This window comes from Gasterosteus aculeatus, chromosome 12 (genome assembly GCF_964276395.1).
Source record: "Gasterosteus aculeatus chromosome 12, fGasAcu3.hap1.1, whole genome shotgun sequence".
Lineage (NCBI taxonomy): Eukaryota > Metazoa > Chordata > Actinopteri > Perciformes > Gasterosteidae > Gasterosteus > Gasterosteus aculeatus.
In genome coordinates, this window is record NC_135700.1 from 20,770,554 (window position 1) to 20,783,785 (window position 13,232).

Genomic DNA, 13,232 nt, shown 5'->3' on the forward strand with positions numbered 1-13,232 from the left:
CTGATGTGTTGACAGTGAAGAAAATGTACATCTTGAGATGAAGGGTTTAATATATTGCTTATACGCATGCTGAAGTACAGAGAGAAGATGCCAAACTGGAGGTTACATTTGATTGAGAGGGTCTGACTCGACAACAAGAGTAAAGGGGATTCAAATTGAGGCCATGAAAGGATAACATGCCAATTCATCATCTTGTTAGTTAGTTACAGTACAACAGCATTGGGTCACAATGTGTTAGTTTCACCTTCGTGGGATTTCTGCAAACCATCGAGTTAAATGTGTGTGAAGTCGACTGGGAACATCAGTAATCGACGGGCGGCAGCGTCACCATCTGCGTGAACTCCTCATAGTTGATAAGCCCGTTGGACTTGACGTTTGCCTCTTTGAAGAGCTCGTCCACTGCGGGGAAGAGAAAGCGAGAACAGGCTTTTTAAAAAGGAGATTGAGAAAACCGCGTGAAAACAGTCCGCCGCGATGATTCAAAACTCAGGAGGTCTCTGCTGGTCTTCGCCTGTGGGAGTTTTTGTCTAACTGACGACTCCTGAAAAGAGAAGCGCTGCCGACTGTGATGAGCCAGACCGTCGGCACGCTTCCTGTTCATTGAGTTATCGACTCCAAGGCAATGAACTCCAAGGCAATTTCTACCCAATTCAAAGGCTCACAACTGTTTCTAATGTAAGCAATTCACATCAATCAGTTTTATGAAACACTCTGACATTAATATAGTAGCAAACTGTTATAGTATATATAGTATAGTGTATATAATATAGTGCATATACATAGATATGTAATCGGGAAAATGAAGAGACATGACCGCTTTCAATGAGACAAAGAATAATTGGTGGTTCATAAAAAAACGACCTGCTCTGGTGAAGGAAACGCGTGCAATGACCATGAATTAAGATTTGTAGTCCTGCCATGACGCGTATTGTTGCATGTTGAAGCTTTTTAAAAGTGCATTTATTGAAGTCAAATAGATACTCTACATCCAGCAGGCTCATTGCTTTTAGGGCTGCAGTTACTCCTCTGGTCTTCTCAGTACGACCCCTTGAGGTCAAAAATGATTTTGTAACTGAACCATTTCCTTTGGAATCTAATGTTAGAAATAGAGGTAAATTGATATAGGACCTTGAGTTGAAGTTAGCTCATTAATTCGATTCTATAGGGATCTATGTAAAAAGATCCTGCTGTATTAGAGCAGCAACTGTTAACTTACGATCCAATTTGTTGAGCGGCGGCATCATTATCGGAGGCCTCCCCGCTGAGGAGCATCTACGCTACATTTGAATATGAACTGCTTTCTGTGCACAGCTGTACATTGACACATTGGATTAGATCTTTATGTTGCTTTGAAGCCAGCAACGGTATAAATAACGTAGCGTGGCCGGGGAAGAAACAACATTAAAAACAAACAACTCTTGATGCTGTGGCTCTGCAATTATCCGTTTACGTACAAAACGAAACCTCAGCGTTGGCGTGTCAGAAGTATAAAATCCACTGGGTTGAAAAAAAATAAACCCTGCTTTCTTGAATGAGCCAAAGAAAAAAAACTGCACACGCTTCACCTCAATTCACCAACTTATTTTTCAAAGATGTTTTGTTTGACTTTGGCTTTTTGCACCACAGCCAGGCAGCATTCTGAGAAGACATTCAGGAGGACACAGGATTCAGGGGTCTAAAGCCACACTCTCCATAGTCCGAGCCGGAGTGTTGTCTTCTTTGAGGGAGTAATCGGCTGTGACCCACGAGAGGAAGGTACTGTAAACGTTGTCGGGCGAGAGGAAGGTACTGTAAACGTTGTCGGGCGAGAGGAAGGTACTGTAAACGTTGTCGGGCGAGGTGGTGGAGAGCAGGCCGGCCTGGAAGCCATTTCCCTAAAACGTGCATTGATTTTTTTATTCTCACGGCGTACAAACAACAGTCAAAGGTTCTTCTGAGTTCAAATTCAAAACCATCCCGAATCCCGAACTCCTCTTTGCAAATTGCCAACTTGAAGTTTGAAATTCACTGCAGTCACACAGTATTTGAGCAGACACCCGTCATGCTTTTTTATTTTCTTATGGGCTACATAATAGTCCTCTTGGTGCATCGGTTTCTTTTAAAACTTTCAGAAATGGACCTCATAATTGCGTTTCCGAGCCGACGTATTTTTGTGGGCCAAAACCGAAACAGTTTTTCGCACAAGTTGGTCATATGACTTTAAATCCCGATCCCTGAGCTAAAGGCGGACCAGTGTTCATGTGAGGTCTGGCGGTCTCAGCTGGCCACATTCTGCTAACAATTACCAGAATGAGCCCTTCATTTACCTTCTTTGTTTGTGAGTTTCTCCCCCAGCATGGTGAGCTTGGCCCGCAGCTCGGAGGCCTGGATGAAGCCTTTCTTCTGTTTGTCCGTCATCCTCAAAGCCTCCAGGATTTCTGCCTTGGGGTCTTCCTGTTGCATCTGCCGGTGCATCATCGTCAGGAAGGTAGAGAAGTCCAGCTCACCGCTCTTTTCTAAATATGGATGTGAAAACAAACATACGCTCCGTGTCAAATTAGAACAAAACAGGATGAACGAGTTGAAATAATTTTATAATAATTCGATCATATTTAAATGTGCAATAGATTTGCATAGGGGCCACTCAGGGTTAAGACATATTTAATGTCAATTAGGGGGGAAATCTCTTTTTTTTTAAATTGATGTTCTTTCCTGAATGAAGGCTACAATTAAAAACAGTTTTAGTTCAAGACCGTTCTTGACCTTTTAATCCATTGTCCCCTTGAGCAATTGCTCACAACCCGCCCGGCCCACAAACAGCAGTTTTACTCCATGTTGTACTTTACCGATTTTGTGAACTTGTAGGTGTCTTTCGACTTCCCCGAAGGTGGGGCTCGTACCGAGGCAGCGCATGACTGTGATCAGGTCTTTGACAACAATCTTGCCCTTTTGTTTCTTGTCGTACAGAGAGAAGCACTCCTTGAACTCTGCAGGGGAAAGGAAAACAAGTTAAGGAATAACAATACTTATTAGCATAGTTTACTTCATAGCACGATTTAGTAAAGATTATTATAGTTATAACAGTTTGTTTCATAGCCTGGTTTAGTAAGGATTATTATAGCATAGTTTATTTCGTAGCATGATTTAGTAAGGATTATTGTAGTTTATTATAGCATACTTTATTCTATAGCATGATTTAGTAAAGATTATCATAGTTTATTATAGCGCAGTTTATCGTCATTCAACAGCAGGTCAACTTTGAAATAGGTTGCGTTTACGTCACAGTAACAAAAAGAGGCACGGTCAGCCTCAAGTTCTTCCTTGTTTCTTTATCAACATGTTCTGGTTATTAACAAGATACAGGCGCAGGACTTTTGGGAAAGACAGAATGGGAAATGGAGCATTTCAGAAATCTGTTTAAAATGAAACATGCGGTGCTGTGAAATCCTCTTACCGTTGATTTGAACCGGTGTGAAGAACTTCGCCTGTGAGGTGACAATAGAACGGTGTTACTCGGCAAGTAAGCACACAGAACACGCAAGAAAATACATGAAACGGTTGGAATGGAACGAGTGTCGTGCTCTCACCATTTTTGCAGTTGCTGGCCTTCTTTCCAGGAAGAAGATTTCCCGGCTCTGCGTCACCTGTTCCTCCACCTCGGTTTAAAGTCCACCACCTGCACGCCTCCACGTAATTTAATATGCGTTGCTATGGAAACGCAGATACCAGATCCATAGGGCTGCATTGTGCCCCCCCCCCCCCCCCCCCCCACACACAACAGCCCGGGTCCAGATTCTCAACATTTGATACTACAGGTTCTGATGACAGTTTGTAAGCTTGTAAGCACATAATTGGCAGCATTTTAAACAATGGTGGAATAAAGAGTCGTACAGAATTTTATTCTTTTGTTTTTTTCTGGATGTCGACCTATTTAAACGTAGAGACCAAGTGAAGGCAAAACATGAAATATACAAAGATGGTCCCCAAATGAGAGCAAATCAAGGTGGATATTATGTGAAATTAATTTATTATTATTTGTCCTTTGTTTTAAGACGATTGATTTAAAGCACATTCCTGGTCCAACAACGGACTGTTAAGACACATCTGATAACCAGCAATTACAGGTCAATTCAACATTTTATATTAAGATAAACATAAATTGAACCAATGAGGAACCAATAAGCTTTTCATAAGGAACAAAATGATCTTATGCAAAAGACCGAAAGTCTACCAAAAAAAAAACAATCAAACTTTTACACCAAGAACAATAAGTCAACATGTAAAGAAATAAAGAGCAAAGTATCTGCAAACGTGAATTGTGAACTTAATGTGAAGAACACTGCTATAAAAGAACAATTTTATCATCACTCAGTGCGTGTTGGCTCTATGGCTAGATTATAATATTCCACAATGACCACATCGGGAAATGTAATAGTTCACTTGCTCTCATGTCTCACAATAACAAATGTAACTTCATCTCTAAAAGCCTGAAACTTAAATGATAAATCTTTTCTTTTATACTAAGTATAATGCGTTTAAATCGCGTGTCTTTCTGATTTACCACCTGGGCGTGTTGTTCACAGAGTAATAGCACGGTCAAGTTACTTTCTCATTCTCTTTCCTCCTTTCTTTTAATCTATTTCACCTTGAGTTTGTTCACAAAAGCTTAGCTGTGCGGTAACTTTGCTGATTATGACACAGTGGGGTGTACTATGTATTTTCTTTTGTTGATGCCAAGGACAGTTGGTGCTGGTATGTGTTTTTACAAAGCTGGTTTACCAAAGAGACCACAAAGCTGCCCCTGGTTCCCAAACCATCAGGCGCTCCGCAGCCGCCTGTCTGAGCAGAGAACACACTAATCATTTTATCAAATACATTTCTCATTTGTTTTTGCAATACACAGGACTAAAGTAAATTCAAACTTATGCGTCAAAAGGTCTTAAATTGTCTGCTACATCGTTGCCTAATCTTTTTTTGCTTTATCTTTATTAATCCAAAATGTCACAAGAGTTTTTAAAGAACAGACCGAATGAACGTCACAAATCCCGCCTGTTTAAAGGCTCTGTGACGATATTGAACCAAACTGAGAGAAATCCCTTTCTGAATGGATGGATGAAGCCAGCAGGACGCAGTGTTTCACAGTGAGGTCGGCTTGCACGTTGAACCTTCATCGCTCGTCATCGTCGAACGAGTGCAGCAGCCACCTCCGTCACAGGACGTCAGCTAAGAAAGAAACGACACACATGCATCAGTGACGTACGTCTGACTCAGGAAAATGTTTTTTTTCTTCACATACAAGGCTATACACACCCGGACTGAGGTTCCTCAGTGGTTCTGCTTGATATGTAAGGTGTAGTAGGACCACGGTTCTGGCACGTAAATGAGTCCCGGGTACTTGTTGCGTAACACCGGATCGTTCCACAGATGGGCCACCCACAGTGCAACCAGGAGCAGAGTGACACTGAAACTGCAGAACAGGAAGAGGCCGTTGCTGTCGGGACTCAGGCCTCGACGGTGTTGATGGATCACCATGACAACCATGGCTAAGAAGGTGAGGAGGAAGAGCTCGGTGATCTGTCCTTCAGTGACCAGGTACCTGGAACAAATTAAGCGGGAGAACGCTCATTTCCCATGACCGCTGTAACCTTCGCAATAAGCACACTGCACTTTTGAAACTTAACTCACTGTAGCACAAAGATAATGTTTACTTCACTCATTACATTAGCAGTGAGATTAAAAAAGAAAAAATACATGTATATAAATATTCTGCAAGACTGAACTGAAATCCTGAACAAAAGCATTTGTCATGTCGTGGACAGGGCCAGCTCTGTTTGGCTTTATTAAAGATCATTGTCATATATTACGTTTTTTTTACCATGTATTCATGGGCACAGAAGGTTTTCAAAGACTGGAGCAGACCACTCACCAATAGTACAGAGCGCTGGGTCCCAGCAGCACACAGCCGGAGGCGGGCAGCCGCTTCTGCTCTTCAGCCTTGGTGAAGCAGCCGGTGAAGTAGATGAACAGAATGACAAAGAAAGGAATATACCTAGAATAAAACAAGACACCCAAGAGGCAGCGCTTAGATTCATGCATTTCTTTGTAAAGGGATGACGCAAACCTGGCAGGGCTGAGTGAAAGAAAGAATTATTTTATTTCGAACTGTAATTTGACTTGAAAAATTGAAAAGTTTGGGTGAGAAAAAAATGGTTGAACTGGTATCCGTTTCTCAAATTAAAAATCTGGAAGAATAAGGAATGGAATTCAGTCCAAGTCATCATATGAGACAAGATATCTCCTTAGATTCTGGATATCAAAGTGTGTTCTCGTATCCTTGCTCCATATACGTATGGTGATGTCATTTTACCAGACTGTTCTAGCTGTAATTGATGTGCCTTTACCTCCTTAGTCCTAGTTATAGAAACTACAACGGTCCATCCTACAATATGGTCCCAATATCGAGTTGAAACATATTTTGTATCCATATTCCCAACACTGCCGATGCTCTACTCTTCCTAACCTTTGTAAAAAGTGCAGTTCTAATGGGCTGCCCCTGTTGAATAATCAAAAGTCGAGACAGGAAAAACGCGGTCTGAGGGAACTGACATGCAACAAAGGTCAGTGTACAGCATCAAACGGGAAACATTGGGCTTATATAGCATATTCATTTTTTAATAAATCTAGTTTTCCAGACAACATGTCTCTGATCAGGCCCCTCTTTTACTGCATTTTGTTGGATTCACTTTCCGGTTACGACACTTCTGGAAAATAACCACATATTCCAGCACACTAATTAAAACATTTACTTCTGTTTGATTGTCACATTTATGTGTTTTCAAAAGAGACAAAAAAACATACCACATCAGGTGTCCTAGGTGTTCATCATAATAATACAGCAGCTCAAAGGAGTCGATCTGTGTAGGAAGGACAAAGACCAATTGAATGTTCTCATTGCAACAATAACAGCGGCGGTTCAATGACACTTTAATATCCTGCATGATTCCATGAGTCTCTGTCCGGTGCCACAGTGCCCCCTGCTGTTCTAGTAGCAGGTGTACTTTATCACAGCTTTTAAGAAGGAAACACATCCACAGACAGGATAGAAATTAAGAGGATAAAGTGGCAATAAATGGGCAGAGAAACATCTCAAATGCAGATGCATCTACACAAAACATGAGTGGAATGCAAATGGTTTTAGTGAGATACGATGTGAATTATATGACATGGCCTCCATAGTTGCCAGATCTGAATACAGTTGGCACGACAAGTATAAGGAACTTATTATGCCTCTCTTACACTCCCTTTTGGTGGAATGCACCTATTGTAAAAGTCGCTTTGGACAAAAGCGCCGCTAAGTAAAATATAATGTGATTTAATAATACTAAGCCTGAAACAAATATGACTTTTTTTTACACTAGTCCTTCAAAATAGTCAAAAAAATGAAAAACAGAAATCAGGTTTTTTAATACAACCTCCACTTTTAATGCATTTAAAATACATATTTTGGTCCAAGAGTTTGTTGGGAAATGTAAATGTTGGTTTAATAATAACGCCCCAGATATGTTCAACATTAACCTTTTTATATCTTGTGGGAATCAGGATGACAGAAAAAATATCAGACGGCGACAAAAGAGCGGAGAGGAAAAAAAATAATCTGCCTTCCTACTCAGTATGAAAAAAACCTTCTGGGTGCAACGGGCGTGAAAATACCGATTTTTATTTTTGTGGCGTGTTGTCAGGTTGTGTCATAGTTGGACAAGAAAACTTATTTTACTTTTAACTAAATATTCCCCGGAGAATTATGGCGAGCAACACAAACAGATTGTGGTTGTTGTTGTTGTTGTTGTTGTTGTATGACACCATAAAAGGGGGCAATGACCAAAAAATATATTATTAAATTATATTTTATGACAACAGGAACCAGTGAGTTTTGGTCACTTACTTACCAAAAGGTAAATCTTCCACCTCGACAGTGAAAGTGAACCCTGGTCCACTTAAACACAATGGATACTCACCAGTGAGGCAGGTTTGAGGTCTCTGATGATGGGGTTCTCTCTGACTGACAGGTGGAGCTGGTAGCCGCTCAGGATGAGCCGATGGTTGATGGAGTCTCCCACCAGGTGGATGCTGGCCCCCATCACAAAAGTGATGATGCAGAGGTAAACCGCCGAGCGAGGCGGCGCCCTGGGACTGCGCTCAATCAGCTGAACGGAGCAATGACACGCAGCATATACGACACCGACTTTATCCTCGGGTACTCAATCACGGGCCCGACCTCCGTCCCTTAAGAAAAGCGGGCGACTGGCTTTCTTTCAACCGCTTTTCTGCCCATTTCTCCACACACATTGAACAATTAATCCACGGTACCTGGAATAGCAGGTATGTTACCTTTTGTCAGATTGGCTTTAGAAAAATCAGCGACAGGAAAAAAACACACTCAATCTTTACTGAGGCTATTTTAGATTCAACGACTCAATTAACTAGTTTATCTACATTATGATTTTAGTCACATAAAAAGGAGTTGGTGTTTACAGGCCAACCACGTGCAACACTGACGGAACAAGAGCGTCAAGTGCATTCTATCTTTGCACAATTAAGCGATAACATTCAACAATATAAATACACAACAGAGTTTAGATTTATATGGATAGTAGAGGACGAGAAATCTTTTAATTGCCAGGCTATAAGCAAGAGAAACATAATCTAAAAGTAAGTGCAGGTTTCTCCTGGTAAAAATAATCACGTACAAAGGCTCCTGCAGGCTATATCCAAAGTGTTGTTAAAATATGTCCTTTTCAGTCATATTAGGTTTCCCTGCGGTGCAGAAGCAACCCAGAGTCCTATCAGGACTTTAATACTTAGCATAAATAAATGTCATTCATAATTAGCCCCTTAGGTTAACCAGCTTTCTGCTGTATATTTGAGCTGTCTAAGTGCTGCAAATATTATCAATATTGCTTATATTAATCATGGACAAAAATACTTTCCTGTGTTTGGCCAGCTTTAAAAATGCTATTTAATCAGGTGAACTAGCTTCCAAATACTTTAGGGTTTAATCAGTCTGATACAGAGAAGAAATGTACATTTTGAATCTTCTTTGTGTCTGTCGCTCGGTGTGTTGACCCTTACCTTGAGCATTAGGAATGGTGTTATGACATTGTAGGCCATGTGGAAATAGTCTCCAGCACTGGGCTTGTTCAGGGGAAACCACTCCAGAGGAAGGATAATCTAATACAACATGATCCAGAGAAACAATTGTGTTTCTATTGCTCCACAAAATGTATAATAAACAACCATTTCTTCTCCTGTCATTATTTAGTGAATAACGGGCAACTGATCTTACTCACCATGGCAATAGGTCTTCCAAAGTCCAGTATCCAGTTCTGCAGAGTCAGACAGAACCACAGGTCACAGTGGAAATGCGGCCTCCTCTGCTGAGGCTCCTTTTCCTTCGAGCCACCGTGAGTGCTGTCAACATACAAATAATGAGTCGTCGTAATAAAGCAACATTACAACAGCAAAGGGCAGAAAAGAGGTTGAGATGCAAAAGACACGGTTGTAATTCTGGGAGGCTTACAATAAAGTATTTACTACTGCAGTAAATTCAGGTTAAAACACATTTACGTCTTTTTAACTAATCTATTGAACTGTTATCATAAATATTTGGCCACATGATCCTTCATATTAAATGTAACAAAGTACTCAGTCTCACCTATCCAAGATGTGCGTATCTCATGAAAATAAAACAAACCTTTCTGGAAGTATTTCGCAGTTAAGACTGAAAGTTTGAAAACACTAACTTCTGGAATCAATGGATAATATGTATAAAATATGTTTTGGCTGTTCAACTCGTGGTGCCTTATGTGCATCTCTTTAACCTGTAGCTTCCGGCTGCACACTGAGCGCAGACGCTGTGGTTGGGGATGTTTACCAGGACAACAAAAGGATGAGCGCCGCTGTGTACGCTGTGGGTTCTTCAGCCCGCTTGTCAACACCAGCAGCGTGAATATGGATCACTAACAGAGCTGTCAACCTGGAAAGCCTCACTGCTGCCTCCCACATATCCCGTTGCTATTAGCAACCATTTCACTAGCATATTGGATGTAACCCTGAGATGCACGTTGGGAGGATTACCTGTATAATGTTTATTCCAACTGTTTTGTGATTGACTAGAATTTAATTGGTGCTTATTTTAGGGATGGATGCTACATCTTCATGTATGTGGTTTATGTTCTTATTGTAGGGTTTACTAATAAGAAATGTATCCACCTTATTTGCTCCAACGCTTGTTTATGGTAACGTTAGCTTATGTAACATAATAAAATTAAGGCAGTTCCTTTTGACCAGTAAACAGCAAACAAGATACTTTCAGGACACAACTGCACGATAATTAACGTCACAACACACGGAGTGGTTAAATGAGCATATAAAGAAGTTAGTTATCATCCTAACGTTGCTTTGCTAAAGCAACTGTCGGTTGTCAGTGGGATAACGATGACGTCAGCCTAGTGTTAATGGAACAGACCTCGTTTTTTTTGTGGAGGGTAAATCTTTGCCTCGACGACTTCGTACAGGCTGCATTCCCGCTGCGGTGTTTGATTAACGGCGAAAGAGAACTGCGTTAAACTAACGCTACAACTGGCATCGTCCTGTCACAGTCAAATTCACTTCCTGGTTGCCGCCTTGTTCCCGCCCTTTCGAATCAACCGACCAATCATATTGCAGCAGAGGATTTGAAGCTAATATGAAAGCGAAGTAACGACGTGTAGCCAATTCACAAGTTCCAACCCTAATAACACAGGCATCTGCCTGTATATGGAGGTGCACGAAAGATGAGGGGCGGAGGGGTCCTGGAGCTGACTTTATATAGATAGATTTGTATAAATAGATAGGTATATACGTTATTAATCCCCATGGGGAAATTTGGGGAAACACAAATACATGTTTTTGCTATAGCAGCATTTATATTGTGGCAAGCTTGGCTAGATGAACGAGACAGGAGACTGGTATTAATTTTGCTGCCCTTCCTGTGTTTCATACACCGCACGACCCCAGGAAATAGACACTTTATTAAGGCGTCGAACTAAGAACTTCACCCACAGCCATACCAAGTTGGGTCATGGTGCCCACACTCCTACACATTAAACTGTAACAAAACATCAAACATTTAATTAAAACATTAAACAGTAACATTTGAGCACAACATAACAGACCCTAGAAAACACACATAATCTTAAACACCAGAACATCAACATAACAGAAATGCATCTAAGGATTGTCCCATCATGCAATGCGCCCACCAGCGCCGCCCAACTCGATCCGCCGCTCCGATCGCTACATAGCCCCCACCTGAGGGGTCAGTTGTCCTCAACGACCCCATCACCTAGCACAAAGTCTCTCCAACGTCCCGGTAGACGCCGTTGGCGTACAGGCCGTCGTCGGCTTGCAGAAGGCACATTTGGGGAACCACTTGTACCAGCACATGGTCTGCAAACGTCACTGTCCTCTCCAACCGTGGGCGGAGCTAGGGGGCGGTACGGTGAAAGTCTGTCCCGGTGTAACACCACTGTGCGTCCCCGGCCAGGCATGCGCACCCGGTACACCACCTCCGACAGGCGTTCCAAAATCTCGCCGGGCCCTTGCCAGTGGCTGCAAAGCTTGGGGGAGACGCCCTTCTTCCGGACTGGACAATACACCCAGATCCGGTCCCCGGGTATGAGTGCTTGCCCCCGGCCCCTGGTGTCATAGGCTCGTTTCTGCCGCACTCCGGAGCTGGCCTGGGCCTGGCGAGTATAGTCATGGACCACCTGCAGGCGATCCCTCAATCGACGACAGTAGTCCATCGCTGTCCCTCCGCTGATCTCGGGCTCGGGGGGAGCCCCAAACACCAAGTCGATTGGGGTCCGTAGTTCTCGCCCAAACATGAGGGCAGCAGGTGTGCATCGGCTGGACTCCTGGACAGCTGTCCGGTAGGACCACAGGACCAATGGTAGGTGGCGGTCCCAGTCACGCTGGTGTTGGCTGGTGAGGATAGCAAGTTGGGTGGCTAGCGTGCGGTTGAACCGTTCCACCAAGCCATCACTCTGGGGGTGCAGGGGTGTCGTCCTGGTCTTGCTCACCCCGAGCCGACGACAAACCTCGCTGAAGACCTGGGACTCAAAGTTTCGCCCTTGGTCGCTGTGCAGCTCAGCGGGGGCCCCGAAGCGGGCAAACATCTCCTCCACCAGTCTCTCTGCAGTCGTGATGGCGCTCTGATCCGGCACAGCATAAGCCTCGGGCCACTTAGTGAAATAGTCCATGGCCACGAGGACATAACGGTTGCCAGAATCCGTGACCGGAAAGGGCCCAAGAATGTCCACTCCTACTCGCTCCATCGGAGCCCCCACCAGGTACTGCTGCAATGGGGCATGAGAGCGCTGGGTTGGCCCCTTCTGGGCAGTGCAAAGGTCGCAGCAATGCACATACAGCTCAACGTCCCGTCGACAGCTAGGCCAGTAGAACCGTTCTCTGAGGCGGTAGAGAGTCTTGGTATTCCCATAGTGCCCCGCCCCCACCGAGCCGTGGGCAAGCTTCAGGACTTGGGGGCGGAGTGTGCGAGGCACCAGCAATTGTACAAGGTCGCGTCCTCTTTCGGGAGCCCTCCACCTCCGGTACACCACCCCGTCATGGAACTCGAAGTTACCCCACTGCGAGTGGTAGGCCTTTACCTCGGGCCCCAGTGCCGATACCACAGCCCACTCGGGGCGCTGCCCTGCTTCCAGCCAACTTCTAACTAACGCCAGAGTCCCGTCCTCTTTCTGCTGCTGCTCCAACTGCAGGCTTGTCAGTGGGAACAGGTCTGCTTCGTTGTCAACCGCCTGCACCATCGTCACTGCTGGCATTGATTGGTCCTGTTCCTCCTGTCGCTGACAGTAACGGCACTCGACAGCCTCGCAGGGGCGTCTGGAGAGTGCATCGGCATTGCCATGATGTCGCCCTGCCCGATGCTGAATTTCAAAATCATGCTCTTGTAGGGCCTCCAGCCATCGAGCAACCTGCCCTTCCGGATTTTTGAAATTCAGGAGCCAAGTGAGCGAGGCATGATCAGTGCGGATCAGGAAGTGGCTGCCGTGCAGGTATGGCCGGAAGTGCTGTAGCGCCCGGACCACCGCTAGCAGCTCACGTCGTGTCACACAGTAGTTCCTCTCCGCCCGGCTCAAGGATCGACTGAAGTATGCCACTGCACGTTCCCCCTCGTCCCCGTGTTGGGAAAG

At 44.0% G+C, this 13,232-nt stretch overlaps 2 protein-coding genes across 2 annotated transcripts; both read right to left on the reverse strand.

Moving 5' to 3' along the window:
- Window positions 1–32: 32 nt before the first annotated feature.
- On the reverse strand, window positions 33–3,741 carry calml4a (calmodulin-like 4a). The gene is made up of 5 exons (XM_040197138.2): window positions 3,567–3,741; window positions 3,434–3,464; window positions 2,826–2,966; window positions 2,307–2,495; window positions 33–399 (listed from the first exon to the last, which is right to left on the reverse strand). The coding sequence occupies exons 1-5, from the start codon at window positions 3,567–3,569 to the stop codon at window positions 302–304; spliced, it is 462 nt and encodes a 153-aa protein (XP_040053072.1). The 5' UTR covers window positions 3,570–3,741; the 3' UTR covers window positions 33–301.
- Window positions 3,742–3,987: 246 nt separating this feature from the next.
- On the reverse strand, window positions 3,988–10,861 carry cln6a (CLN6 transmembrane ER protein a). The gene is made up of 8 exons (XM_040197124.2): window positions 10,505–10,861; window positions 9,327–9,447; window positions 9,109–9,207; window positions 7,995–8,183; window positions 6,838–6,893; window positions 5,906–6,028; window positions 5,290–5,575; window positions 3,988–5,202 (listed from the first exon to the last, which is right to left on the reverse strand). The coding sequence occupies exons 1-7, from the start codon at window positions 10,558–10,560 to the stop codon at window positions 5,305–5,307; spliced, it is 915 nt and encodes a 304-aa protein (XP_040053058.1). The 5' UTR covers window positions 10,561–10,861; the 3' UTR covers window positions 3,988–5,202; window positions 5,290–5,304.
- Between the last annotated feature and the right edge of the window lie 2,371 nt (window positions 10,862–13,232).